General features: G+C 44.2%; 1 protein-coding gene across 2 annotated transcripts in view; it reads right to left on the minus strand.

The window, feature by feature from the left end:
- FGR (FGR proto-oncogene, Src family tyrosine kinase) overlaps positions 1–26,386 on the minus strand; it is a 196,684-nt gene that overhangs the window by 82,044 nt on the left and 88,254 nt on the right. For both annotated transcript variants that reach the window (XM_073616188.1, XM_073616190.1), the window contains exons 2-4: positions 12,401–12,459; positions 10,256–10,463; positions 9,022–9,121 (exon numbers count right to left, since the gene is read on the minus strand). In XM_073616188.1, coding sequence (XP_073472289.1) covers positions 9,022–9,121; positions 10,256–10,460 — 305 coding nt within the window. In that variant the 5' untranslated portion in view covers positions 10,461–10,463; positions 12,401–12,459. The remainder of the gene's footprint in view (positions 1–9,021; positions 9,122–10,255; positions 10,464–12,400; positions 12,460–26,386) is intronic.

A 26,386-nucleotide genomic window follows, 5' to 3' on the forward strand; every position in this document is an offset into this window, starting at 1 on the left:
ACTATCATGGCAAACATTTAATTCGTTACATTTCGCATACCCTTCACTCCGATTTGAATTCAGTCGCATCTGCGGTGCACTAATTCGACTCGTGTTAGCCATTATTATTTCCTGTTCCATAGACAGGTTCGCTGTCAGTCGCTATCGCAACACACCGATTCGTGCCTCTGTCATGGCAGTCATTTCGCTTATTTCATTTCAGATACCCCACACGAGTCCAGTCTCTTTAGCAGCACTCCGATTCGTGTCGGCTTCATTTCGCTCATTTAATTTCTCCCTCATTTCATCCCATATTCCACAGTTCGGTTCACTGTCAGTCACAGTTACGGCACTCTGATTCGTGTTACCATCACTTCAATCATTCAGTGGTATTATTTCGTATGTTGTCTGTCATGTTCTCCTTAGGTTCGGCAGTCACTTCATGTCGGGTCACTCGTGCTTTTTTTCATTTCTTTTATCCTGTCATAGATCTACTGTTGTTCGATGTCGGTCGCCTCAGTGACGAAACGGTTCACTTTTAAATTTAGATCACTGTTTGATTTGTCACATCATCGACGGACACCCCTCAGTACGGCTCACCCTACGGCCCAGTTCGAATCCAGTCGCAACAAGGCACAACGGCCCACATAGCTCCAGACCAACTGTTCTCAAAGCCGTTTTTCTTCAAAGTCCATTCATGGTTTCAATTGGTTCATTTAACCATCGGTCGCCCCCCCCCCCGATAAGGTTCCCCTTGCAGTCGCTATAAACATATCTTAAAGTCACAAGACCTGGCCACTCATTCACCTCCTAATCGTATGTAATTAAGTCACTCACCATTGTCCATCTGTCATTTCTCCTCTAGGTCAGTCGAGTTCAGATAGTTCCATCCTGCACCAGGTTGGACGTTATTCCCCCAGGTTCTGGTCGACTGAGTTTTTTTACCTCAAAGAACTTCACAACTAGGGCACAAGTCAGCCAGAGCCATGTCACAGGCTGGCAGCGAAGACCTCACATCTGCAGGTATGACAGGGAAGAGTTCTACTATCTTCCCAGCCCACCTGGTCCCAGCCAGCATCAGGAAGAACATTTTGGATGGCAAGGACGTCAACCTTGCTTCCCTCCTCATTTCAGTTCATGATCTGGCAGAGAATTTTTCTTATGCCTGGGGGGACGTATCAGTGGTCCTCAAGGCCAAAGACCCCAAGCTCAACCGCAAATTGCAGGGTTTGTGTTGACCTTTGGGATGGTGAGGGATGTCCTGTGCTCAGCCAGCCCCAGCAGGAGGGAAGAGCTGGACTCATATCTCCGTGGTGGACCAAGGCTATAAATACGGCCGGTTCTCATTTTATGATTACCACCATTCATTCTCGGCCAAAGCAGCAGTCAGGCTCACACAGTTCAAAGCAGGCATTGATTGGAGCCTCATGGACACAGAGTTGTTCTGCCTCCACTCTGCCGGTCTACGATCACCACTCTGTGCTATCTGCCAGTCCTCCACCCACACCGCCACCTGGTGCACCAACATAGCAGTTAGACGCCCTCTCGATCTTCCCTCCACCTCCGGTACAGCTCAGGGCTTGTCGGCCCCAGCTCAGATACCCCAGGTGGACAAGTTCGGACGTCCCGTTCTGTCAGTAGGGGAAGCATCCGTCTGTAATAACTTTAATTTTGGATTGTGCAACTACAGCCAATGCCGGCTGCTCCATATCTGTACCATATGTCATAGAGCACATCCTAAAGCCCTATGCCAGATCAAGCAGCAGAAATTGTCCTGATAAGCTGAGTAGACGTTCTATGGCTGAGGTTTTACCTCACCTCACACCCCACTCCCTCACTAGCCACCTTCCTTATCCAAGGATTTACAGCAGGATTCCATACCGGCCTCATCACACTGCCCCACACTATTCACGAGTGCAGGAACCTCTGCTCACGGACGAACAGGCCATAGACCAACTGTTACAGGCTGAAGGGGCTTCATCATCGGCCCCTTCCCTCAGCCCCCTTTCAACATCTGGAGAGTTAGCCCTATTGGGCTTGTCAAGGGCAAGTTTTCAAATAAAATTTGTTTGGTGTACAACCTGTCTGCGCCTCATTCTTCCCACATCCTGAGTTTGAATTCCTTAATTACTTCAGAGAAATATGCTTCAGTTGACATGGCGATTCAGGCCATTATCAAAGTAGGCACAGGCGCCTGGCTCTCTAAATCCAACATATCAGACGCATTTAAGCTTCTACCCATCCAACCATCTTTCTGGTGCTGGCACGGCATTAAATGGAAAGAGTCATATTACTTCGCCACCAAACTGACCTTCGGCTCGAAAAGTAGCCCGTGCCTCTTTGACACCTTTGCACAGTCCCTCACCTGGATCCTGTTGCACCAAGCCCAGTGCCAGAGGGTCATTCATTACCTGGATGACTTCCTGCTAATCGAACAGCCTGGGGTGCCCCCAGTAGACCTAGATAGGTTAAGAGTGGTGTTTGGGAATCTCAATGTGCCCATTGCAGAACACAAAAGTGGAAGGCCCAGCACACTCTATCACCTTCCTCAGAGTCAACCTAGACACTCGCTCCATGCAGGCCAGCCTTCCCCTAGACAAACTGACCCACATCAGGTCGGTTCTTCATGACTTTACTCATGCACAGCGGTGTATTAAGAAACAGCTTTAATCCCTCTTAGGGATGCTCAACTTTGCAATGAGAATCATTCCCCAGGGACGATCTTTTATTTTGCGCCTCTTTGTCTTCCTCTCTCAGAAACAAAGCCCCCGATTATATCCTTAGATTAGACACAGCAGCAGTAGCGGATTTGTCTATGTGGGATGAGTTCCTTACTAGTTGGAATGGCATATCCATGTTCATACCGTCAGTATCTCTATTACTGCAGGTAGTAACGGATGCCGCAGCCTCCACAGGCTTCGCTGCAATTTTTGGCCATCTTTGGTTTGCAGGACCATGGCCTCCAGAGATACTCCTAATCCCCAGGTTCATCCAGTCTTCCTCATTGTTCGAACTATACGCGATCATGGCAGCCGCTCAGGTCTGGGGCTACACCTGGACCGGCAGGCTGGTACAATTATCCCTACAGCAACAGTTCAATGTCCACTGTCCACATTCATTCTGGGCAAGTGCAACGTCGCAGCAGAGCACTGTCCTGTTTTAACTTCATTTCATTTTTTCAGCAGAAACCCGGAGCCGACCCAAGCTCAGCTGACATTGGATTAAAGCAGCACCTTCACAGCGCAACCCAGCTCATCAATCAATACTTATCCCGCAACACACTCAAGGCCTACCACACAGCTTGGAACGCCTTCTGCAAGTTTCTGGCATCCTGCCCCGCAGCAACGTCAGACACTAAGCACATACTAGCTTTCATTTCATATTGCCACACTCACTCACCTGCGTGACATTCAGAAGCAACAGCCCATAGCCAACTCTAAACGCTTGCCCATCATGAGTACCATCTTCAGAGACATGTCGACCATCCTCTCTTGTTCCCGTTTGGCTTTCTTCACAGCTTGGTCATTCAAGTGGCCATCAACCTGGCCCACTATGGTTTTTTGGGGCCTAGCGAGTTTACCTGTAATAGCCCTGCCGGCCAGGTACTGTGTAGACGTAGGGTGCCCACGTGTCCCGGATTGCCCGGGATTATCCCGTAATTGACATCTGTGTCCCTGGTCCCCAATACAGCGTCCCGGAATGAAACTGACACTGGGAACAGTCAGGAATTCCGCCTCCAACTCCACCTGACTCTAATCCTGCCCACTGGTTGGTAGAGCTGCCCACCCCCCTGCCCAGTGTTGAAAGCGGAGGAGGATTTTACTTCCTCCTCCTCCGTGCTAGTGCTCCTGGGGCCCAAAGCAGCTGAGCTCTGCCACCCGCACCCTTGTCATGCCATGGTCCTAGAGGGGGACAGTTCCGCTGGTCCAGTGGCGGCGGAGTGCAGGGAAGCGGAGACAGCAGCATCTTAAAACAGTGAGTAGTGACCCCGCTGAGCAGCACGAGGCTGGCTAGAAGGACCAGCCAGGGAGGAGTGGGAGAAGACCTCACCGCCATCCTGACCTGAGCAGCAGTGAGCGCAGCGTCCCCGGCACCTCCCAGAGCCTGCACACATTCTCCGCTGTGACTGCCATCAAGAAGGAAGATAGGCTGACCAAGGGCCCAGAGGATGAGGATAGGCAGGAGGTAGGTGCATCACACACACACCTACCCACAGACAGGGGGCACAGGAGAGACTGCAGGCAGGGATAGGGGGTCACTTTCACTCACCCTCTCTCTCTCACCCACCCCTCTCTCTCTCTCCCACCCCTCTGATCACCCTATGTAGACGTCACCTGGCCCGATTCAAAGATCATTTCATTCTCCCCCTCGCAGTATCCAAAACCCAGCAATCTGGCTCCAGGGTCAACATCCATCTTTTCAAGACAAACAACATCTGGTGCCCAGTAGCGATACTCGACCGCCTACTGTCGCTCCTACTGAGCCAGTCTCACTCTAGTCCCCTACTACCTTTCCAGACCAACCCCTTGAGTGGCTACCAGTTCATCAAGCACGTCAGGATCCCCCTGCGCAACTTAGGCCTCGACCCCAGTCGGTACTCTGTACACTCCTTTCGAATTGGAGCAGCCTCGGCCGCATCCCAGCACAGGGTTCCAGACCATATCATCAAGAGATTAGGCGGGTGGAAATCTGCCTGCTTTGCCTGGTACATCCCGAATCCTCAGGTATAAATGTTGCAAGCATCTACCAAACTTGCTCAGTAAATAGTACTAAACCAATCTAGAGCTTTCACCCCTACCTGAATGTTTTTGCCCCCTTTTTTGGTAATACCGACCAGCAGACCAGGGCACACTTCAGGTCCATTTCATGTTGTAAGTCTTATGGCGTGTTTTTGTGGTTCACATCCATCCCGGTTGAAGGGCTTCGACCATAAATAAGAAGGCCAGTGTGGTGGCCTGAATTTATGGAAGGAGTCCGGGGGGTATTAAGCAGCCCACTCATCTGTGGTCTTCGTCAGTTCCTGTGTGCGATGCCCTCCCTCCCATTCCCTTTTTCAGGGCATTTCTCAAATTAATTTCTCTCCACAAACATCTATTACTTATCTTGGGTATGCCCCCTTTTTTTGTATACCGACCAGCAGACCAGGGCACACTTCAGGTCAATTTCATGTTATAGGTCTTATGACGTGTTTATGTGGTTCACATCCATCCCGGTTGAAGGGCTCATAAATATATATATTCAGTATTTATTGTAACGATCTGGGGTGATTATGCCCAAGTGGTGCATGCGTTTTCAGGAACACCAGTCAGTCCAGACTGTATTTTTAAGGGCGTGGCAGCCCAATTTTATTTAAACTAAACAAACTTCACAGAAAGTCTTCCATCGCAGGGGGTTCCACCATCATTGTATAACAGGAAAACCTCAGCCTCCCGGCTCACTCACTCTTACTTGGTCAAACTCCCTCCTGGAGCTTACTTGCTCGGCTGCGTGCTACTTGGTCGCGGGCCACATCTGCCTTCTGCAGACATACACGCTCAGATTCCTAGAGACCTTCTGTCTCTCTTTCGTGGAGCCGTCTCTACCTTAAAGCCCTCCCGACTCCTACACCAGGCCACCTGCCTGTAAGGTGGAGCTATTCCCAAGTGTGAGCCCTGAGCTCTCTTCCTGAGGGGAATATAAACCCAGCCCACAGGTGTGCAATCATCATGCCTGTCTTTGCAAAAACCAGGCTGAAGGTGCTAATACACACCATGACCTGGGGTCGCCTCTCCACAATATATATACACAACATATATGCAGAGATAGTCAGCCCATTAGCCCAATCAAGGGGAAGGTCCCTGAAATGCATGCCTCAAAGACTGTGAACAGGAAGAGAGTTATGTATGAAATAACGCCAAGTCTAAATGCCATAGGATTCACAACACATGAATTTGCACCACTGCAGTCATTGGTTTTTCCATTAGAATCCTTCCCTGTCCATAAAAAGGGTCTCCCAAGAATTCTGTCTTGGGATGCTACTGTTCACATGTAAGGGCCATTTAGGCCTCATAAATATGGCCATGAAAAACAGAATTAAAAGTGTTTTTTTATTTACGGATCTAAATGCATATGCACACACCCGCGGGTCCTGCATTGCTCTGTGTGGGTGGTTTTTGGTCACATGCTTAATATTGATTTGCACTATTTCTAGCACAGCAGCACCTGTGGAAGGAACCTTCCAATTAGAAGTTTATACACATTTGCATGTGTTTTTTAAGCTTTTACTGGCTACATGCTTGATATATTTTTAGTTTTTTTAGTTTAATTTTGCACCTAATTTTGTATGCACTACAGTTGCACTTTATTGTATTTATTCAGGCTGTCAGCGCTGTGGTACTTATACCCTTTTTTCTTTCAATGACACCACAACGCAGGGATTTTTTTTTATCAATTAATTTCGCTGTGGTATACCATAGCTATTGGTACTATATCAGCACATCCCACAAACATTACATACATTTCACTTTAAGCCCCATCCCCTCCTCCATCCAGGGGGAAGGTGGTGGCACAGTTTGCCATTTTCATTCTGTGCATTAGTTGACCTTGTCCAGACTATAACATACCTCCCCTCTCTGAAGGAGAAAAAAACATGCACTCCAGTTGGTTTGAAATTCTAGCACTTTATTGTTCTGGACAAACCTGCAAAGTGTCCCAACTGACACCTCCTCCTATCATGCAATACAATACTAGGCTTAAGCATAGAAGTTGGAGGTGCAGGATTAAAGGGATATGCGCTCATATACACACACAGTTGTAATCAGTAATTGATGACATTTAAAGCAGCACACGTTTAATTCCTCAAATGCTATCATTGCTACAATTTATATAGATGAAACATCTCTCCTACCAGATGGTGTTTCTTCGCTTGTTTGTCCAGAACAATAAAGTTGCCAGCTTGTGAGCATGTCCAATGAATTGGGACCCATTGTGAAAGAATGGAACACAGAAACCCAAAGAAAGTGGCAGAATTAATATTTGGTTAAATTGTAAATAGGCGAACAACAAGTGGAGTACAGCTCCAAAGTACTTGATTTAACAGATCCATATACCACAAACGCAATATCACAAGAACATAGCTGGAAGAGTTCCAGCAATGTTGGCACGTTGACAAAGCTCCAGCAGTCAATGGGTTGTCACTTTGGCAGGCCTACATTACCAGAGCAGCATATAAGTAGAGGGGTAGCTGTAGACAAAGTGGTGGTGTATTGGCAGTGTCTAGGTCACAGCACGGGGATCCTGGGATTAACAGAAGCAGTGTCCTTATTCTGTCCCTCCTTGTCAGGAACCTCTTTCCAGGCGAAATAAGCAATCCCTATCCAGCGTGGATCCTGTCCTTACTCTAGCCACTCGGCGACTGCACGCCAACTGCAGCGGGGCTCTGCTATTTATTAGCATTGCCCTCACTAAAGATGGCCACTTAGGTCAACTTGTGTTGCAGCGTCCAACCATACTACTGCTCTCCTGGTGACACCTAAAAAGGCTCCATTCCCTCTGTACAGTGGTCAGCAACACAGCGCCAGCTACAGAGGAGAGTGTAAACTGCACCTGCCTTCAAGCATTTACATTTTCCTGGAGTCTTCCGGAAATGACCATGGCTTGGGAGCAGCACACACTGCATTCTTGTCTACATCTCCTATCTATATTATGGAGAAGATGGGGAAGTATTCTGTGGACTTGCCTTAGGGAGGCAATGCCGCTTCTTCTTAGATACAGAATGTTACGAGAGCATTGTCACTCTAGGACAGGAAGTGTGTTACTAGCACAATCACCAGGTGAAAATAAAAGAAAAAAGCTTGAAAAAAAAGAAAACCATTGCAATTAATGACTGGTAAGCTGCACCACACCTCACCTCACTCTTTCAGTCTCCTCTCGCATTACTAACTTACTAACTGACATATCAGCATGGATGTCGCACCACTTCCTTAAACAAAATCTCTCTAAACTGAGCTATTAATATTCCCCCCTGCCCGTGCCCTCCTCCATGACTTTTCCATCAAAATCAACAATGCAACCATCAGTCCCTCCCCTCACGCCAGGGTACTAGGTGTAATCCTAGACTCTGACTTGTCATTTCAGCCTCAAATCCAATCGTTGTCAAAAGTTTGTAGAATTCACCTCTGTAACATCTCTAAAATTCGCCCCTTTTCAACAAATGAAACCACCAAGCTCCTCATTCACTCCCTTGTTATCTCTCGCCTTGACTATTGCAACTTCCTTCTCATTGGCCTACCTCTCCATAGGCTATCCCCTCTTCAGTCTATCATGAATGCTGCTGCCAGACTTATCCACCTTACCAACTGCTCAGTGTCTGCCAACCCTCTACTCCAATCCCTACACTGGCTCCCAATCACCTAGCGAATTAAATTCAAAATACTAACCACAACATACAAAGCCATTCACAACTCTGCCCCGAGCAACATCACTAATCTTGTCTCCAAATATCACCCAAATCGTCCTCTCCGCTCTTCTCAAGATCTCCTACTCTCTAGCCCTCTCGTCTGCTCCTCCCATGCTCAACTCCAGGATTTCTCCAGAGCCTCCCCCATCCTCTGGAACTCGCTACCTCCACCGGTCCGCTTAACCCCTCCCTTCAGGCGATCCCTGAAAACTCATCTCTTCAGGAAAGTCTATCACGTCTCCAACTAATCTTCTACCACTTCCATCAACTCATTACCCACAGTTACAACCATTTATACCACCTGCCCCACCCTATTACATTGTAAGCTCTTCTGAGCAGGGCCCTCTTAATCCTCTTGTATTTTTTTGTATTATAACTGTATTGTCTCATTTTTATATTGTAAAGAGCTGTGTAAACTATTGGCGCTATATAAATCCTGTATAATAATAATAATATTACATTTTTTCTTGGGATTTGATATGCTTTGAGTTCTTCCACATCTGATAAACAGTCCCATGGTCATACATGAAAAAAAACAACATTCAGCTTAGACATATAATACAACAATATTGTATACAAATATGAGTATTTAATGGGTTACATACGAATTGCTTATGATGTGAAATTTCTCTCCCTTTATAAATGTTAAATCGTCGTCAGTCCGTGCATCATAATCGTACAAAGAAATAAAAGTGGTTGCTCCTCCTGAATTAGTAAAAAAAACAACAACTTAGAATACAGTTGAAAAAAGCTTGTGCTTCCTAGAGTTGAATAAAGACATATAACAGTACTTATTTATTCATATATAAGGCACTAATATACTACCTCCAGCACTGAGTGTATGCAATGGCAAGGGGTGGTGGGGTGTGCTAGAGGGTCTATTGTTGCTGGCTACTGGAGAATCTATTGTCACTGGGGGAGGGGATCTATTGGTGGAGGGGATCTATTGTTGCTGGAGAGGTCTACTGTTGCTGGGGGAGCTATTGTTGCTGTAAGGGATTTACTGTTGAGGGAGGGGTCTTTTGCTTGTAGCTGATGGAAGGTCTATGTATTGATGTGTTTGCTGGGAGATCATTTAATGGTGGTGGGGATCTGTTGTTGCTGGGGTGGATCTACTGTTGCTGGGGTAAGGATATTTAGTTTTGGGGGGTATATTGTTGCTGGGGGGTATCTATTGTTGCTGGGGGGGGGGGTCTATTGTTGCTGGCTGCTGTGGATCTTTTTTACTGTTTTTTTTGTTATCATTAATAAATTGCATACAAATTACTTAGCAACAAAAAATTATATCTTGTTCTGCATTCTCCAAAAAGGGCAGTACTGGGGGGTGGGTTGGGGGTGGAACCAAGGGACAATGCTTGGAGATGGGTAGGGAGCAGAGACAAAAGGTGACTTAGAAAAGGGAGTACCTGCACCTATTCTCTGAGAAAAAAAGCCCTGCTACTCAGTGTTTACATAGTTGGCTGGAGTGTCACTTTAAGTGTTGGCCTTACACTATTCAAATTTTGTTCGGTACTTGATGACATTTCTTAAATTCACTAAGTGGGTGGGCCTGAAGGCCCCTCCCTCTGGACATCCTTTAGTTGAAAAAATAAAAGGAGACGGGCAGAAAATTGTTGGCCAAACAGCGGCTGCATCCAAAGTTCAGGTGTACTGAAAGCCGCTGGTGCCAGCTGTCCGAATATAAGAGCTGCATGGATAGAGGAATCTATTGAATTGTTTTCATTCAACTCAAACATAATAGTGTTTGGCCAGCCTAACAGGAGCCTGTCCATTGCCAAACCATCCTGTTCTTTGTGTAGTAATCTCATGGTATAAGTATAAATAATTGAGCCTCATTACCTGAAGATGCGGGGTATCCCAAACCAGATTGTACTCCCAGAAAAGGTCCATTCAAAAGGGATATTGATTTATTGGCTGAAGAGTTGAAATCATAGCTTGGGTATGCTGTAGTGGGGTCTGGATAATAGCGTTGATTGAGGTTCGTCTGCACAACGGCTTCCTCTGTTTTTTCTTCCTTTGTTTTTTTGCACTGTGCACAACCCATCACCTGCACAGTAAGCATTTTATAGTAAATAACCATTAAATGCGCTATCCCTATAAGCAGGTATAGCATGAACAAGCAACATCTAGCATGAAGTTGAGCTAAATCTGTTGCAGTGATTGCATGCACAAAGGCAGGTTTACCTTTCAGGGTTCCAGAACATGTTAAAGATCAAACCCTGCCTAAAGCTGGCCATACATTATACAATTTTCCTTTAGGTTTACCAAAACCATATAATATGAGGTCAACCCTAAACGCTTCTAATTTGTATGCAATCAGGCAGGCCCTTGCACTACATAGTTAAAGGTAAATCTAAAGGAATTTGGATACGAAAATTGTATAATGTAGAGCCAGCTTTAGTCTGCCCAAAATGGAGAAAAAGTCATTTTGGGTTGAATTAAAGTGTCACTAAACCCAGGACTCTGCATTCACAATATCTGGTCTCCCACAGTACACAGAACATGGAAATGCAATTATTTCAGTAAATTTAAACAGCTAAATACCTTTTCTCGTCAGCAGTATAGCAGTCTTGTGTCTTCTATCAGTGTCCAGCCAAGCACTGGTTAAAGCTTGTAGGAGGAGTTTTCTGACTGACCAGTGAGACTGCAAGACCCCTGACCCTCTTACTGGACAGTGCTGATTGGCCCTGTGCTGATCACATTTATATTTTATCCCAAGAAAAGAAAAACTGTCTAGCAATACACACCAAACTGAGCATGTGCAGCCTGACTCCATAGTTTCTGTGTTATCAGGAAATGATTAGGAGTCAGTTGAAGGGGGGGGGGGGATCAGAGGAGCCAGGATCAAACAGCCTTTTTATACAGTGTGGAAGATTAACCTCTTAGGTTCCACAGTGAGTATAACCAGCATGCTTTACTGAATATACAGACTGATTTTACTGTTGTGGGTTTAGTAAAACATTAAAGCTGAACTCAAGTCAAACAGATAAATATACAAACTGAATACAGATAAGAAATCTGTTTTATCTGTCAGTGGATTTATTTTTCTGTCCATCCAGTCTTGAGAATCGCACAACTTAGCTACACTGATTTTTCTCTGCTGCCGTTCAGTAAAATTTACAGATTTTTTCCCTCCCCTAGCCTGGGACTGAACAATGAAAAGAGAAGCAGCAGATTAATGAGCTCACCTCACTCTAATCTCTCCTCATATTGCTCTGTAGCACAACTGAGTGGCTCCTTGTGTTTCCACTCCCTTCACCAGTCTGAGCTCTGCTGTACAGGAACTGCAAGAAGCTGATATCAAGTTAAACTCAGGTGCTTATACTGCATGCAATTTTTTATGCATTTATATATTTATTATATTTATATAAAGTATTAATGAAAATATAGCTGCAGAAGTGTGTCTGTTATTTCTGGAGTTAACTTCAAAGTATAACTAATGGCAAAACACCTGTTGGGTTTTTAATGCTGTCTGTATCTCCGATAGGGTGATTCACCCTTTTTATTAGTTATGTTTGCTATTATTACCAAGAGTAAAAGTGAAATACAGTATAATTCCACATTTTGAGTTGTCCCCAGAACAGGTATAGAGTAGAAATTTTCTAATGGGGACACTAGTTCTGGAGATCCTTTGAATTGGATGAAATTGTGCCAGACCACAGAAATGTAGTGCATGCACAACTTTACAAAACACAGAGCAATGGGATTGCATGGTACTTCTGTACCATGCGATCTGGTGCAGGCAAGCACACTGCGTTTGAGGTGTTGTTAGCATTGGGCGGACACCCGCTACAGATCGCAAATGCAGTGCGTTTTGAATGTGGTGCGGAAAAGGTATGCGGAACACGGGTTTCCTACACCGTGTTCTGGTGTGAGCTGGTCCTTAACCATAAATACATTTTGGTAAAAAAGCACTGCAATGTTTTAGTACTTACAGCAAAATATAACGCTGAATACACCAGAAATTTTAAAGGTTTTACTTACGGGTAAGGACAAGGTCAGAAGTCATATGAAGCACATCACCAAAGTACAGCAGGTAAAGCCTACAAAACAGAATTTTAAATATTTTAAATGTTGTGCAGAGTATTGAATTAATGCGCTGGTAGCTTCTTGTATACAGCAATATGCTTTACTTTCATGGAGGATTGCCAATGCATGTCTTTACAGGATGAGAAACATGAAACAGGAGCTAAATACAAACAAGTGCACTGAATTTAGATAGACGGTACATCCTGTTATAGCATAGAATACACATTATAACACTATAATACTACAGTGCCACCTGCTGCATAGATAAGTATAATGCCTACAGTATATAGTTCACAGTATAGAAAGCTACTTGCTATTGCTCTTCCAACACCCCTTCTCAACAGCATGTGCTTTGTCAAATTATATTCTGTTTCTTCTGGATGTAATTATGACGTTCCTTCAACAAAGGCTTGGTGAGTGCATCGGCAGTCATCTTCTCTGACGGGCAGTATTGAATGTCAATAACACCTTGCTCTTGATTATCCCTCAGTAGGTGATACTTGACGTTCAATGTGTTTGGTGCGAGGATTGACCCTTTCTGATTGTATAAGCTTTATACATCCCTGGTTGTCTTAAAAAATGGGAATTGGTTTTGACATGTCTATCCTAATGTCTACAAAAAGTTGACGAATCCATATCGCTTCTTAACACGCGTGTGCTGCTGCAATGTACTCTGCTTCAGTTGAAGATCGACAGTTGCTTGCTTTCGACTAGGCCAACTTATGGTTCTTTCCCTGGAAGATGAATCCACTTGTGGATTTGCGGTCTGTGCAGTCCCTGGCCCAATCAGCATGCACATATCCGACCAGTTTTGGCTTAGATGTTGCTGATAACTGTAACTTCATCTGAATTGTTCCTTTGAGGTACTGCATCACTCTTTTTATTGTGTTCCAGTCATGCTGACAGGGAGTTGAGACTTTCCTGCATACTATGCCCATATAGGAAAGCAGTTTTAACGTCTAGGTGTTTGACTTGCATGTCCTTCCCGGCTGCAACGCTAAGAAGCGCTCTGATGGTGTAGTGTTTTACGACTGTAGAGAAAGTTTGATCTTAATCTTCATCGAATTTCTGGGAGTAACCCTTGGCAACTAGTCTGGCTTTGTATTTGTGGATATTCCCTTCTGCATCTGACTTTACTCTGAAAGTCCACTTACTTCCTATTGTTTTGTGGTTAGGAGGGAGCTCTGTGAGTGTCCAGGTTTTATTTTCTTGAAGTGATTTTAATTCTTCTTCTGCTGCCTTTCTCCATTTATTGGCTTCATGTTTTGGCAGTTTATCGATGTCTTCCCAGGATGTTGGTTCAAGTATGCTGTGTGTTTTGACAGTGTACGACAGCTTGCGGGGTGGTATCCCCTTTGTAGTCTGAGTGGATCTTCTGATTTTAGACAGTTCAGCAGGATCTAGTGGGGAACTTGATTTAGGCATTGTGAGTTCTACCTCTTGTTCTGACTCCTGCACAGGTTTGCTTTGGTCGACCCTTTCTTCTGGTTTGCTGGGTGTATTCACTTCACAGCTTTCAGGGATTGGTGTTTCTGATGATGGGCTCTCATCAAAATAAACACTATTGCTTATTGTCACTCTGTCAGTCTTTGGGTGTAGGATTCTGTAACCGTTAGTTTGTTCACTGTAGCCTACTAGAATGCCCTCTATGGCTCTGTTCTCCAGCTTGGATCGCTTCTCACTTGGAATATAGGCATATGCTTTACATTTAAACACTCTGATGTGTTCTATGCTAGGCTTTGAGCCATGTCACATTTCAAATGCAGTACTTTTAATAGCTCTTGAGGGTAGTCTGTTCTGTAAGTAGGTTGTAGTCATGACTGCTTCTCCCCAGTACCCGTGAGGTAGGTTGGCATCCGACAACATGCATCTGGTCCTTTCTATAAGAGTGCGATTTTCCTTTCTGCTACACCGTTTTGTTCAGGAGTGGAATAATTATCAATGAAAGTCAGTAGATATCTGTTCCCGTCAGACAAGGAAATTTTCATTGGACTGCATACGTCACTGTGTATTAGCTGCAGGGGGTGGGTAGTATTTCTTTGAGATGCCTGTGGAAGGGGAGCATGTGTGGCTTTTGCTTCAATATAGCATTTGCATTTCATGAGCACTTTGCAAGGCGCTATTGTCAAATCTTCTGGTAAACCTCTCTTTATAATGTCCTCTATAGCTTCTGGACTTCTGTGCTCCAGCTGTCTGAGACTATATTGGCTTGCTGGTCTGTGGTGATAAGCCTGTATAGGTAATCATCCAGTTCTCCTTTTGCAAAAAATCGCTTATTATTGTGAATTATGCATTCATCACCCTGGTACCTAAAGCGGAGTTCCACCCAAAAGTGGAACTTCCACTCGTTGTACTTCTTCCCCCCTCAGGTGCCACATTTGGCACTTTTCGGGGGGAAGGGGGGCAGGATACCTCACTTTTACAGGTATCCTGTTCCCACTTCCGGAAGCCTCAGCCACAGGTATTGACTTTACCGCCCAGGCTCCCTCCTCCTTCCTTCCCCGGCTGCCAGGCCAGTAGGGGAGAAGAGCGGAGCCTGGCGCATGTGCAGTAGGGTTCCCGGAGTGAAGCCGTAAGGCTTCACTGCCGGGTTCCCTTACTCGCAATGGAGGCGGCATGCAACCAACAGCTGATGGAAACATCAGCTGCGTTGCCGACATCGCTGGACTCCAGGACAGGTAAGTGTCTGAATATTAAAAGCCAGCAGCTGTAGTATGTGCAGCTGCTGGCTTTTCATTTTTGCAGCGGTGGGCGGACCTCCACTTTAACTGTGAGATCTTTGTTTGCAAGACTTTTCACTGATAGAAGGCTGCCTTCTAGTTCTGGAACATACAGAACTTTCTTTACAAGGATACTATGCTTGCTTCCTTGTGGTGTAATGCAGTTCAGGAAGCCCTGGCCTTTACCTTCTGCAGTGACGTTCTCGTTTGCTAGGAAAACTTTGCTTTTTGCACTGTAATCAATGTTTGTGAAGAAGGTTAATCGCTAGTCATGTGGTTTCTTCGCTCCTGAGTCTATGCACCAGCCGCGTGGCTTGCCACTCTGTGTCACTTTAAAGGTGCCACTCCATGATGTGTCTTCAGTTTTCTTTGTGATTGCTTTGAATCTTTTTTTTGTGGATAGCTCTAGCTTTTGCTGCTCGGCTTTCCAGATAGAACAATCCTTTTTTAAGTGACAGGTCCTTTTACAGCAAAAACATTCTCTGCTTTCTTTGTTGTGCTTTGTGCCTTTGTACATCTTAAGAGCCTTGTCATCATGGTGCTTATTTTTTTCCTTCTGTCAAATTCATCGATTAATTTCCCATTGACATATTCTCGTGTCAGCTACTGCTTGGGTCTGGTTTCTAAAGCCTCAATAAGAGTAATATATGTCTCTGGAAGGCTGCAGAGGAGCAGGGCAACAATATGGTTATTTTTGATGTCCTCTCCGATGGAGCATAGCTGCTTTATGATCTCTAGCATAGCATTCACATGGTCACATATTTGCTAGCCTTCTTCTATTCTCATCTTATATAACTTTCTTAGTAGAAATAGCTTGCTGTTGAGGCTTGAACGCTCATGCAGTTTTTGTAATGAAGTCCACATACCTTTGGCCCTTTTCTCTGTTCTTATGTGGATAAGCTGGTCATCTTCCACTAATAAGCTTATGGTCGCTTTTACCTGTCTATCTTTCCTGTCCCGCCTCTCTGTTTGTGGGTCTGTCTGTATTCAGCACTTGCCACAAGTCGTCTTTGCTGAGAAACTATTCTAGTTTAAACTTCTACAGCTGGTAATTGGCATTGTTCAGCTTTGCAATTGAAAACTTCACATCTGAACCACTTGCCATCTTTCAGTTCTCTTTCCAGTGCCTGGGTGCCTGTTGGGTATGCTGGGTGCGCTGGGCATGTAACCTGTTTTGCAGAGTATTGAGTGACTGGCCTCTCACTTCCGGTTTGGCTATGAGACAGGAAGTGAAGGGAAATCTCTGCAATGGGACAGGGATGGTAAAAAATAAACTTACAGGGGCTATAATCCTCCCTTATTCTATCCAAAATGAAAAAAAAAAGTGTTGCCTATAGTTATACTTTAAGCACAAATTTCTGAAAATTTTATGGAGAGGACTAAGAAGATATAACCATGCCAATGGTGCAGCAGAAAACATAGCACAGTGAGAAAGGTTTGTGGTCCAGGATGATAGGACAGTCAAAATTAGAAGCAACGTCCCCCCCCCCAGTTGTGGAATGCCCAACGCCCTCATACCAGAAGTAGTGCGGCCGCTTTATAGGGGCGCTAGACTAATTTGCCTCTCAGCCCAGTCTGCCCCATAAGACTGGAGCTACATTAATAGTGTAGCGCAAGCTGGCGGGGACTCTTTCCGTGCTGTCCCCCTGCAAAGTGCTGCCCTAGGCATGGGCCTTGTCGGCCTAGGCCAGGATACAGCCTTGGCTGGAGGTCCCTCCCCTGTCGCCATTTTTCTCTTAGTGTCAGAAAAACTTGTCAGAAGTGACTCATGCTGATAGCATAGGAATGAAGCAGCAGATAGATTAGCGCTCATAATTGGGACAAGTCCACACTATGGAGGGATATGCTTTGTTCATATTTCATGTCTGAGGTTTACAAAACTTTAATTGTATCTAAACCCAAGAAAAATGTAATATATTGCAGCTATGTCGCCTGACAAGTCGCCCCTGTGTGAACCGGGGCTAAGAATATTACCCTCAAGGTGCCACCTACCATATTAGTGTGTCAAAAGGGGTTAAACTGTACTCATGTGGGGATTGGATACCCTCAAAAATGTTTAGAGTAAAAATGACAAAATGAAAAAAAAAAGTGGGAGAAGGAGAGGAATGGGAGCTCACGGTATGAAAGTTGAATAGCAAACTTGAAATAAAAACCTGTGTTAGCTCAACCAACCCTATGGTAGCACATATCTATGGAACTTCACTTACCATACAAACATGATTAGCAAAAAAGATTTATTGATATCAAAGGCAAGAAAAAGACATTAAAAACATTATACATACATTAGCATCAAAGCTATAAAAACAAAAGGACCATGTCTGGACAGGTGGTGCAAATCCACCCAAGTTGTATAAGCACTGAGAATGCTGTAATACAGCTGGGATGATATCCCAAGATCAAAACGACCTATGAAAAGTGACCCAAATGTTGAATCAAGGTAAAACTGTTATTCCAAAAAGGGAGGATAGATGTGGTCATAAAAAAAGCTATGAGATGACATCAATAGTTTTCGTGAACTGCATTGAAGAACTTTGGACAAGTGGATGATTGTATTATGGTAGAAGGTGGCTGTAATGAAGTGGGGGAGCGTTGCTGGGTAACAGTGGTCAAGAGTAGGGATGAGCCGAACACCCCCCGGTTAAGTTTGCAGCAGCACATACAAACAGGCAAAAAATTTGTTCGAACACGCGAACACCGTTAAAGTCTATGGGACACGAACGTGAATAATCAAAAGTGCTAATTTTAAAGGCTTATATGCAAGTTATTGTCATAAAAAGTGTTTGGGGACCTGGGTCCTGGCCCAGGGGACATGTATCAATGCAAAAAAAAGTTTTAAAAACGTTCGTTTTTTCGGGAGCAGTGATTTTAATAATGCTTAAAGTGAAACAATAAAAGTGAAATATTCATTTAAATTTCGTACCTGGGGGGTGTCTATAGTATGCCTGTAAAGTGGCACATGTTTCCCGTGTTTTAGAACAGTCCGAGAGCAAAATGACATTGCTAAAGGAAAAAAAGTCATTTAAAACTACTCGCGGCTATAATGAATTGTCTATGGGAGAAATCAAAAGTGCTAATTTTAAGGGTTAATATGCAAGTTATTGTCATAAAAAGTGTTTGGGGACCTGGGTCCTGCCCCAGGGGACATGTATCAATGCAAAAAAAAAGTTTTAAAAACGGCCATTTTGTCGGGAGCAGTGATTTTAATAATGCTTAAAGTGAAACAATAAAAGTGAAATACTCCTTTAAATTTCGTACTTGGGGGGTGTTTATAGTATGCCTGTAAAGTGGCGCATGTTTCCGTGTTTACAACAGTCCCTGCACAAAATTACATTTCTAAAGGAAAAAAGTCATTTAAAACTACTCGCAGCTATAATGAATTGTTGGTCCTGGCAATACACATAAAAGTCATTGAAAAAAATGGCATGGGATTCCCCCACAGTCCATTACCAGGCCCTTTGGGTCTGGTATAAATATTAAGGGGAACCCTGAACCAAAATTTAAAAAAAAATTGCGTGGGGGTCCCCCCATATTTCATACCAGACCCTTCAGGTCTGGTATGGATATTAAGGGGAACCCCATGCCAAAAGGTTTTTAAAAAATGGCGTGGGGGCTGGTATGGATTTTAAGGGGAATCCCACACCAAAGTTAAAAAAAAATGGTGTGGGGGTCCCCCCAAAAATCCATGCCAGACTCTTTTCCGAGCACGCAACCTGGCAGGCTGCAGGAAAAGCGGGGGGGAGTAGAGAGCCCCCCCTCCTGAACCTTACCAGGCCACATGCCCTCAACATGGGGAGGGTGCTTTGGGGTAGCCCCCAAAGCACCATGTCCCCATGTTGATGGGGACAAGGGCCTCATCCCCACAACCCTTGCCCGGTGGTTTTGGGGGTATGTGGGCGGGGACTTATCGGAATCTGGAAGCCCCCTTTAACAAGGGGAACCTCCAGATCCCGCCCTCCCCCTGTGTGAATTGGTAATGGGGTACAAATGCACCCCTACCATTTCACCAATAAAGTGTCAAAAATGTTAAGAAAGCCGTTTTTTGACAATTCCTTTATTTATGTCTTCATCTTTCCCCGCTTCTTTTTCCATCTGCTTCTGGTCTTCCTTCGGTTTTCTTCTTCTTCCTCCATCTTGTTCTTCCTCCCGCTTCTTCCTCTATCTTCCTCTGCTTCTTCCTCCGGTCCTCTGCTTCTTCCTCCGGTCTTCTCCTCCGACATCTTCCTCCGGCTTCTCCTTCCCCGCTTCATCCTCCGGACGATCCGCCTCAATGGGAGTCTCCCGCTGTGTGACGCTTCTGTTCTTGTGACAGCTTTTATATAACTGAGGGCGGGGCCACCCGGTGACCCAGCCCCACTCTGACACACAGGGACTTCCCTGTGGCTTTCCCCATGGTGTCAGAAGGGGGTGGGGGTCACCCGTTTAAAGACCCTTGAAGGTTTAGTCCCTTACTTTGTCCTGATATCTCAGTGTGAAGTGCTGCTACTAATGCTGCCCAGCTTTGCCCTATTGTTGTGTACAGATGACTCACCTGCAGACCCTGTGTTTAAATGTAAATAACCGGTATTCATATGTAAATAGCTGCATCCATTGGCATAGATATGTAAATAAAGGCGGCATTCATATGTATATCATGCCCCCTACAGTGAGGAGATGATGTGCTGTAACCTCTAGCAACCAATCAGTGAGCAGTATTACTGTATAGTAATCTCTAGCAACCAATCAACAAGCAGAAATCATGTGCTGTAACATCTAGCAACTAATCAGTGAGCCATAATGTGTGCTGTAACCTCTAGCAACCAGTCAATAAGTGGTAATGATACACTGTAACTTCTGGCAACCAATCGCAATCGCTGCCTGATCTGATACAGTAAACTGATTTTAAGTCTAGCTGCTATTTATTGTATGTCTCAGAGCAGATGGAGAGCGAAATTGTATGTGAGGGGGAAAATGTTTGCCCAGGGTCCAATCAATATTAAAGACAGCCCTGTTTACATACACTTTAAGCAGAAAATGACAAAGTCTATAACCTTTATCTTTTTCTATATTTCCTTTTTATTAAGTACTGGATTTACCATTAGACCTATTAGACCACACATTTTCCCCCAATCTTCAGTAATTTCAAACTCCCTTCTTATAATCCTATTTACACCTTTGTCACAATATTCTAAGCCAGGTTAAGATCAAACAAAAATAGTGTAAATCTGTGTAAAATAAAAAAATGACTCTAGCGGGGGGGGGGGGGGGGGTTCCTTGGGCATAAAAAGTTGCTTGCCTACAAGCTGTAGTGATGGAAATCCAACCTGGGGCTTTATTATTGATTATTTTCACAATAGCCCATCCCCGTGTTTTTATCGATTTTCTTCAGTTTTTTCAGTGTCACCCTTTTTATTCTGGTTAGTGTTTCTCCCTCATTATGACTTTAACAGTTTTCAGTCTGCGTATAGAAAAGACCCTTAATTACTCTGTATATCAGTCAATTAACTAAAAACTGCCCAGACACACTCTAGCCAATAATGTCAGCTTTTTACATTGGTTTGTAAGTCCTGCTGATAAACCTTAGTAATTAATGTAATTCTGAGTAAATGGTGACCTCTTCCTTCCTGCTCAGACTGAAATGGTCATTTACTTCCTCAATGGTTTTGGGCTGGGGCTGACAAGCTGTCTGTTAAAGGGAATGTATATTACTCTATATCTGGACCAAACATATTTCCATTTATTACTTTATCTTAAAATATTTTTATGTGACTTTTACACTTTGAAATATTTGCTTTTTCATAGTTTTGTTTTTGTATTCATACAGTATCTCACAAAAGTAAGTACACCCCTCACATTTTTGTAAATATTTTATTCTATCTTTTCATGTGACAACACTGAAGAAATGACATTTTGCTATAATGTAAAGTAGTGAGTGTACAGCTTGTATAACAGTGTAAATTTGCTGTCCCCTCAAAATAACTCAACACACAGCCATTAATGTCTAAACCGCTGGCAACAAAAGTGAGTACACCTCTAAGTGCCGGTTCACATGGGGGCGACTTGTCAGGCGACCTAGCCGCCTGACAAGTCGCCTCCCGTTCTGTACAATGGAACCTTTCTAATAGGAGCGACGCAAGTCGCTCCGACTTAGAAAAAGGTTCCTGTACTACTTCGGGGGCGACTTGGGGCGACTTGCATAGACTTCTATACAGAAGTCGTTTTGCAAGTCGCCGCGGAAGTCGTTTGCAGGTCGCCTCGCTGAGGCGACCTGCAAGTCGTGCCGCTCCTGTGTGAACCGGGGCTAAGGCCTCATGTACACTGCTGCTGGTAAACGGACGTTCAGAGGCAGTTGGATGCTTTTTTCAACTGCCCCTGAACTCATCCAATGTTATCTTATACATGTACACAGGTTCGTTTAATGTCGTCCTTAGGCAGTTGAGTTTATAGACGTTTCAGACGCCAAACGCGGCTAAATTGGATAACCCGCATTTAGCCGTGTTCGTTTACAGGCGTTTTTCATTTTTGGCTATTTTGAGAAAAAAAAAATATATATATATTTTTTTTTCAAACACATTTAGACATTAATGGCTGTGTGTTGAGTTATTTTGAGGGGACAGCAAATTTAAACTGTTATACAAGCTGTACACTCACTACTTTACATTGTAGCAAAGTGTCATTTCTTCAGTGTTGTCACATGAAAAGATATAATAAAATATTTACAAAAATGTGAGGGGTGTTCTCACTTTTGTGAGATACTGTATACAAATTTGTAGACTTACCTACAGAGGGGGCTTTATATATAATTCTGTGTGTATTTAGCCTCCCTGCCTAACAGCTGTTGTGGTAAGATTCCAACCACACATCAAGTGCAGTGTGAGAATGAGCAGCAAAGTACAAAAGCTGGGTAGCATTGCAAAGTCAAAAACGGAACCTGATTATTTATTAACCAAATATAGCTGCCTCCATATGCATATACTGTATGATTACAAAGTATATTTTAAAAGCTTTTTTTTTTGCATTAAAAAGACAGTCCTAGCCAGGTCCTTTTTTATTATTTTATACTTGGAAAATGACAAGGAGCTAGAAATTTCATTGTTTTTGTATATTTTTTTTTTCTATTCCTGGGTCCCTTTGCTTCCTTAGAGACAATCTGGGCACTGTTGAGGCTGCATTAATGGGCACTGGTGTGGCTATGCCCTGTCCTATGCCCAATAGTGGAATGTTTTTACTTTTTTTTTTTTTTGCGCAATTGCGTATAGTTTATATACTGTTTTTGTGCGTGGTTGCACAATTAAAGTGGGCCGGTCTGGATTAAGTCCAAGGCCATATTTTTGTCCCAGTCCAGCCCTGGTGCAGCCTCACCAGTGCCCATTAGTTCAGCCTCATCAGTGCAGTCTCATCAGCGCCCATCAGTAAAAGCCTTAAAGCTGTTGTATTGCCCGCTTGGTCGTTTTTACCTCCAGGTAAGCCTATAATAAGGCTTACCTCTAGGTACAACGACTATCTCCTAAACCTGCATGGTTTAGGAGATATTCAACCTTCATGCAGCCGCTGACGTCAGTGTCGCATGCGGGCTGAAGGTCTGGTGGCCTATGCTGGAACGGAGGACTCCCGCACGCATATGCCAGAGTGATGTCATCGCGGCTCCGGCCACTCACAGTGCCGGAGCCTGCAAACCCAGAAGAAATACAGAGGGAACACATCAGCCCCCTCGGCAGTGACGAGTCGAGCTGCGGGAGCTTTGTCCTAAGGTAAGTATTTCATCATGTGCTAGTATGCGATACATACTATAATATTAAGCTATTGTCTTGCAGGTTTTTTTTTGGGGGGGGGTTTAGGCAGTTTACTACCGCTTTAACGTGTGTGTGTATTATTTACAATAAGGTGCGTCTTACTTGTAATGGCCATGGCAAAATTGGGATCACATGGGAAAAACGATTTTTGGTTGCCAACAATTTTATTCAGTTTGCCAGTTAAGGGGTTGCTAACTCTATACAAAGACTACCTTCTACTCCTGCAATGGTTTAAGGAACTGTTAAAGGCTGTTAAAGTGGTTGTTAACCCACTTGGTGTTGTTGCTGCAATCCCCTCAGTAATATTAAATAATGTGCTGCAATGCATGTGTTTTCTAAAAAATCTGTCGCTAAATACCTTATTCGGCCATCTCTCTTCTCTCTCGAGCTGACAGGAAAGTGGGCAGAGCTGAGAAACCCCCGCTGACATCAGCCAGGAGGAGGAGAGGAGAAGAGGAGAGAGACGTCCGGTCACGTGACAGCCGACTGCTGCCATAGAATAAGGTATTTAGTGGCGGAATTTTTAGAAAACACATGCAGTGCAGCACATCATTTAATATTGCAGAGAGGATAGTAGTAACAAAAATATCTTATGATACTAGCAGGAAGGGGGGGCGGCCCTGGTACTAGCTGACAGGCAGGGAGGGGCGAGGAGGACACAGCCACAGGAGGGCATGGCTGCGGATGACGGAGGCGCATAAACTGACCACGGTGTCAGGGCTCAGAAACCACGATACACTGTGGTCAGTTTACAAAGGGGAGGCTAGAAACTGGCAGGATCAGTCAGGTTTTTTAGGTGTTACAGGGGGCAAATGACACAGCACAAACACTGTGCTAGATGGACCAAGCCTATTTTTGACACTTGGTGTTTACAAGTTAAAATCTTTTTTTTTTTTTTCTGGCTAGAAAATTACTTAGAACCGCCAAACATTATATTTTTTTTTCAGACACCCTAGAGAATAAAATGGTGGTTGTTGCAATACTTTATATCACACCATATTTGTGCAGTCTTAAAAACACATTTAGAAAAATATATATACACTTTTTTGAATGAAAAAATAAGAAAACAGTAACGTTAGCCCCATTTTGTTCTATATTGTAAAAGATATTGTTACACTGGGTAAATATACCCAACATTTCATGCTTCAAAATTGCGCTCGTGAAATGGTGAAATGGTGACAAACTTTGGCACTTAAAAATCCCCATAGGCGACATTTACAAATGTCTACAGGTAACCAGTTTTGAGTTACAGAGGAGGTCTAGTGCTAGAATTATTGCTCTTGCTCTAACGATTGTGGCGATACCTCACATGTGTGGTTTGAACACCGTTTTCATATGTGGGCGCGGCTTACGTATGCTTTCGCTTCTGCCTGCGAGAACGGAGGGATGGGGTGCTTTAAATTAAATTTTTTTTCTTATTTATTTTACTTCATTTTTTTACACTGTCCTTTTTTTAAAAAAATTGGAGCCGGTGTCTCGGATCCTGATTGGATAGTTCGCAGCCACTGGCTCCTGCTGCTGTCAATCAAATCCAATGACGTGGGACCCAGGGGGCAGGGCCGAGACCTGCAGTCTGTGTCAATAGATGCAGCAGTAGGACATGAGAGCTCGCCTGCACGAGTGCCCCGAGGGAGAGCGGCTCTCCAACAGGGCACTCGAGAAGAGGCGGAGCCAGGAGTGCCGCTGAGGGACCCCAGAAGAGGATGGTCAGGGCAAAACCAACTGCACAGAGGAGGTAAGTATGACATGTTTGTTTAACCTTTAGTTACCCTTTAATTATCCTTTAAAAGCAAAAAAAAATTATTTTTTTTTAAATTGTCCCAAGTGACAATTGACGTCGCTCCCGTCCTCCAAGGGCATAGAGTCGAGTGGAGGCTTTCATTCCCTTGCTCGACTTCCTGCCCATCCGGGAAAGCATCGGAATGTCTCCACCGCTACCGACAGATCTGATAAGCAGAGGAGACGACCGGGATGCGGCAGTAGGGGGGTGGGCACCTCTCCCGCCACCAATAAAAGGGATCTTGCGGCGAATCCGCCGTGGAGACCACTTTTTTCTTAAAGTGGACTGCCCCCTGTTGAAAATAATACTGAGATTATGGCAGCTATCTGCTGCTATAACAACAGTATTTAACATCAAAGTAGCCATGTGCATCCACGGATAGGCGGTCCGTAAGTGGTTAAAGGAACAGGATGCTTTTTTTTGAGGTAACAAATACTTTAAATGTTGAGACAACCCCCAGTCTGTCAACGATCACTGACATGCTTTAAAAGACTACCAAGTAAACAGCAAATCCTTTCTCAAGTCCTCGTGCCACCACCAAAACAAACACATCTGGACTTTTACCCACTATGTTAAAAACAATGTGGTGCACCATTTCCAATAAGAACTAGAAGAACTTAACAAAAGTGTGTTGTGCACTGATACTTGATTTAGCCAGTCCAAAAATATAGTAAAAACATGCAACATTAAATCAGTATTAAAAGAGAAGTTCGGGATTTTAAAAAATAAACATTTATACTCACCTAGGTGGATGCAGCATTGATCCAATGCTGCATCTGTTCCCCGCCGGCTCTACAGTGAGCACTCAGCGAACAAAGACTGCTAATTGGTTAGTTCTCTCCCTCCACTCCAAGCAGAGAGCCATGACTGTCAGTCAGCAGCTCTCTGCTCTCCCCTCCAGTGCTCACTGGAGTGCTGGGCTATGGCAGGGATGGGAGGAGCTGGCTCAGGCTTTTGGTAGATCGCTGAGAGGCTGAGCCGGGTTCTGATCCAGGCTTCTGTGTGGATACCCACCATATGGTCGGGATCTTTCCCGAGCCTGGACCGGCTAAGTGACATCAGCTGACAGCGGGAGCCCACTATGGGCTGAAAACAGGTCACAGGAGTGCAAAACGAACTGCACTTCTGTGATCCGTAGAAGTATGGCCAAAAAAGCTTTGCCCATACTTCTCCTTTGAACTCACAATTTAATATATTGTAGCTTGCTGATCATTAGATGTGGTGGCTGCACTCATTTTATTTATTTCAGGTACTTAAATAGAGCCATCAATTTATGCAGCGCTTTACATGTGTAATATACACTCACCGGCCACTTTATTAGATACACCTGTTCAATTGCTTGGTGACACAAATTGCTAATCAGCCAATCACAAGGCAGGAACTCAATGCATTTAGGCATCTAGACATGGTGAGGACCACTTGCTGAAGTTCAAACTGAGCATCAGAATGAGGAAGAAAAGGGATTTAAAGAGGAACTGCAGTCTGCTCACATAATTTGTATTAAAAACATCTTTACCATTCTGAAGCTTCCCCCAACCACTTTGCATACTATTTTATATATACTGTTATTCTGTATTTGCCAAATATGCTGCAGAAATCTCCCTCCACTGAGTCTGGCTGCAACCATTTTAAAGTGGAACTTCAGTCATTTTTTCAACTTTACTTCTATATA

Source organism: Aquarana catesbeiana, linkage group LG02, assembly GCF_042186555.1.
Source record: "Aquarana catesbeiana isolate 2022-GZ linkage group LG02, ASM4218655v1, whole genome shotgun sequence".
Taxonomy (NCBI): Eukaryota; Metazoa; Chordata; class Amphibia; order Anura; family Ranidae; genus Aquarana; species Aquarana catesbeiana.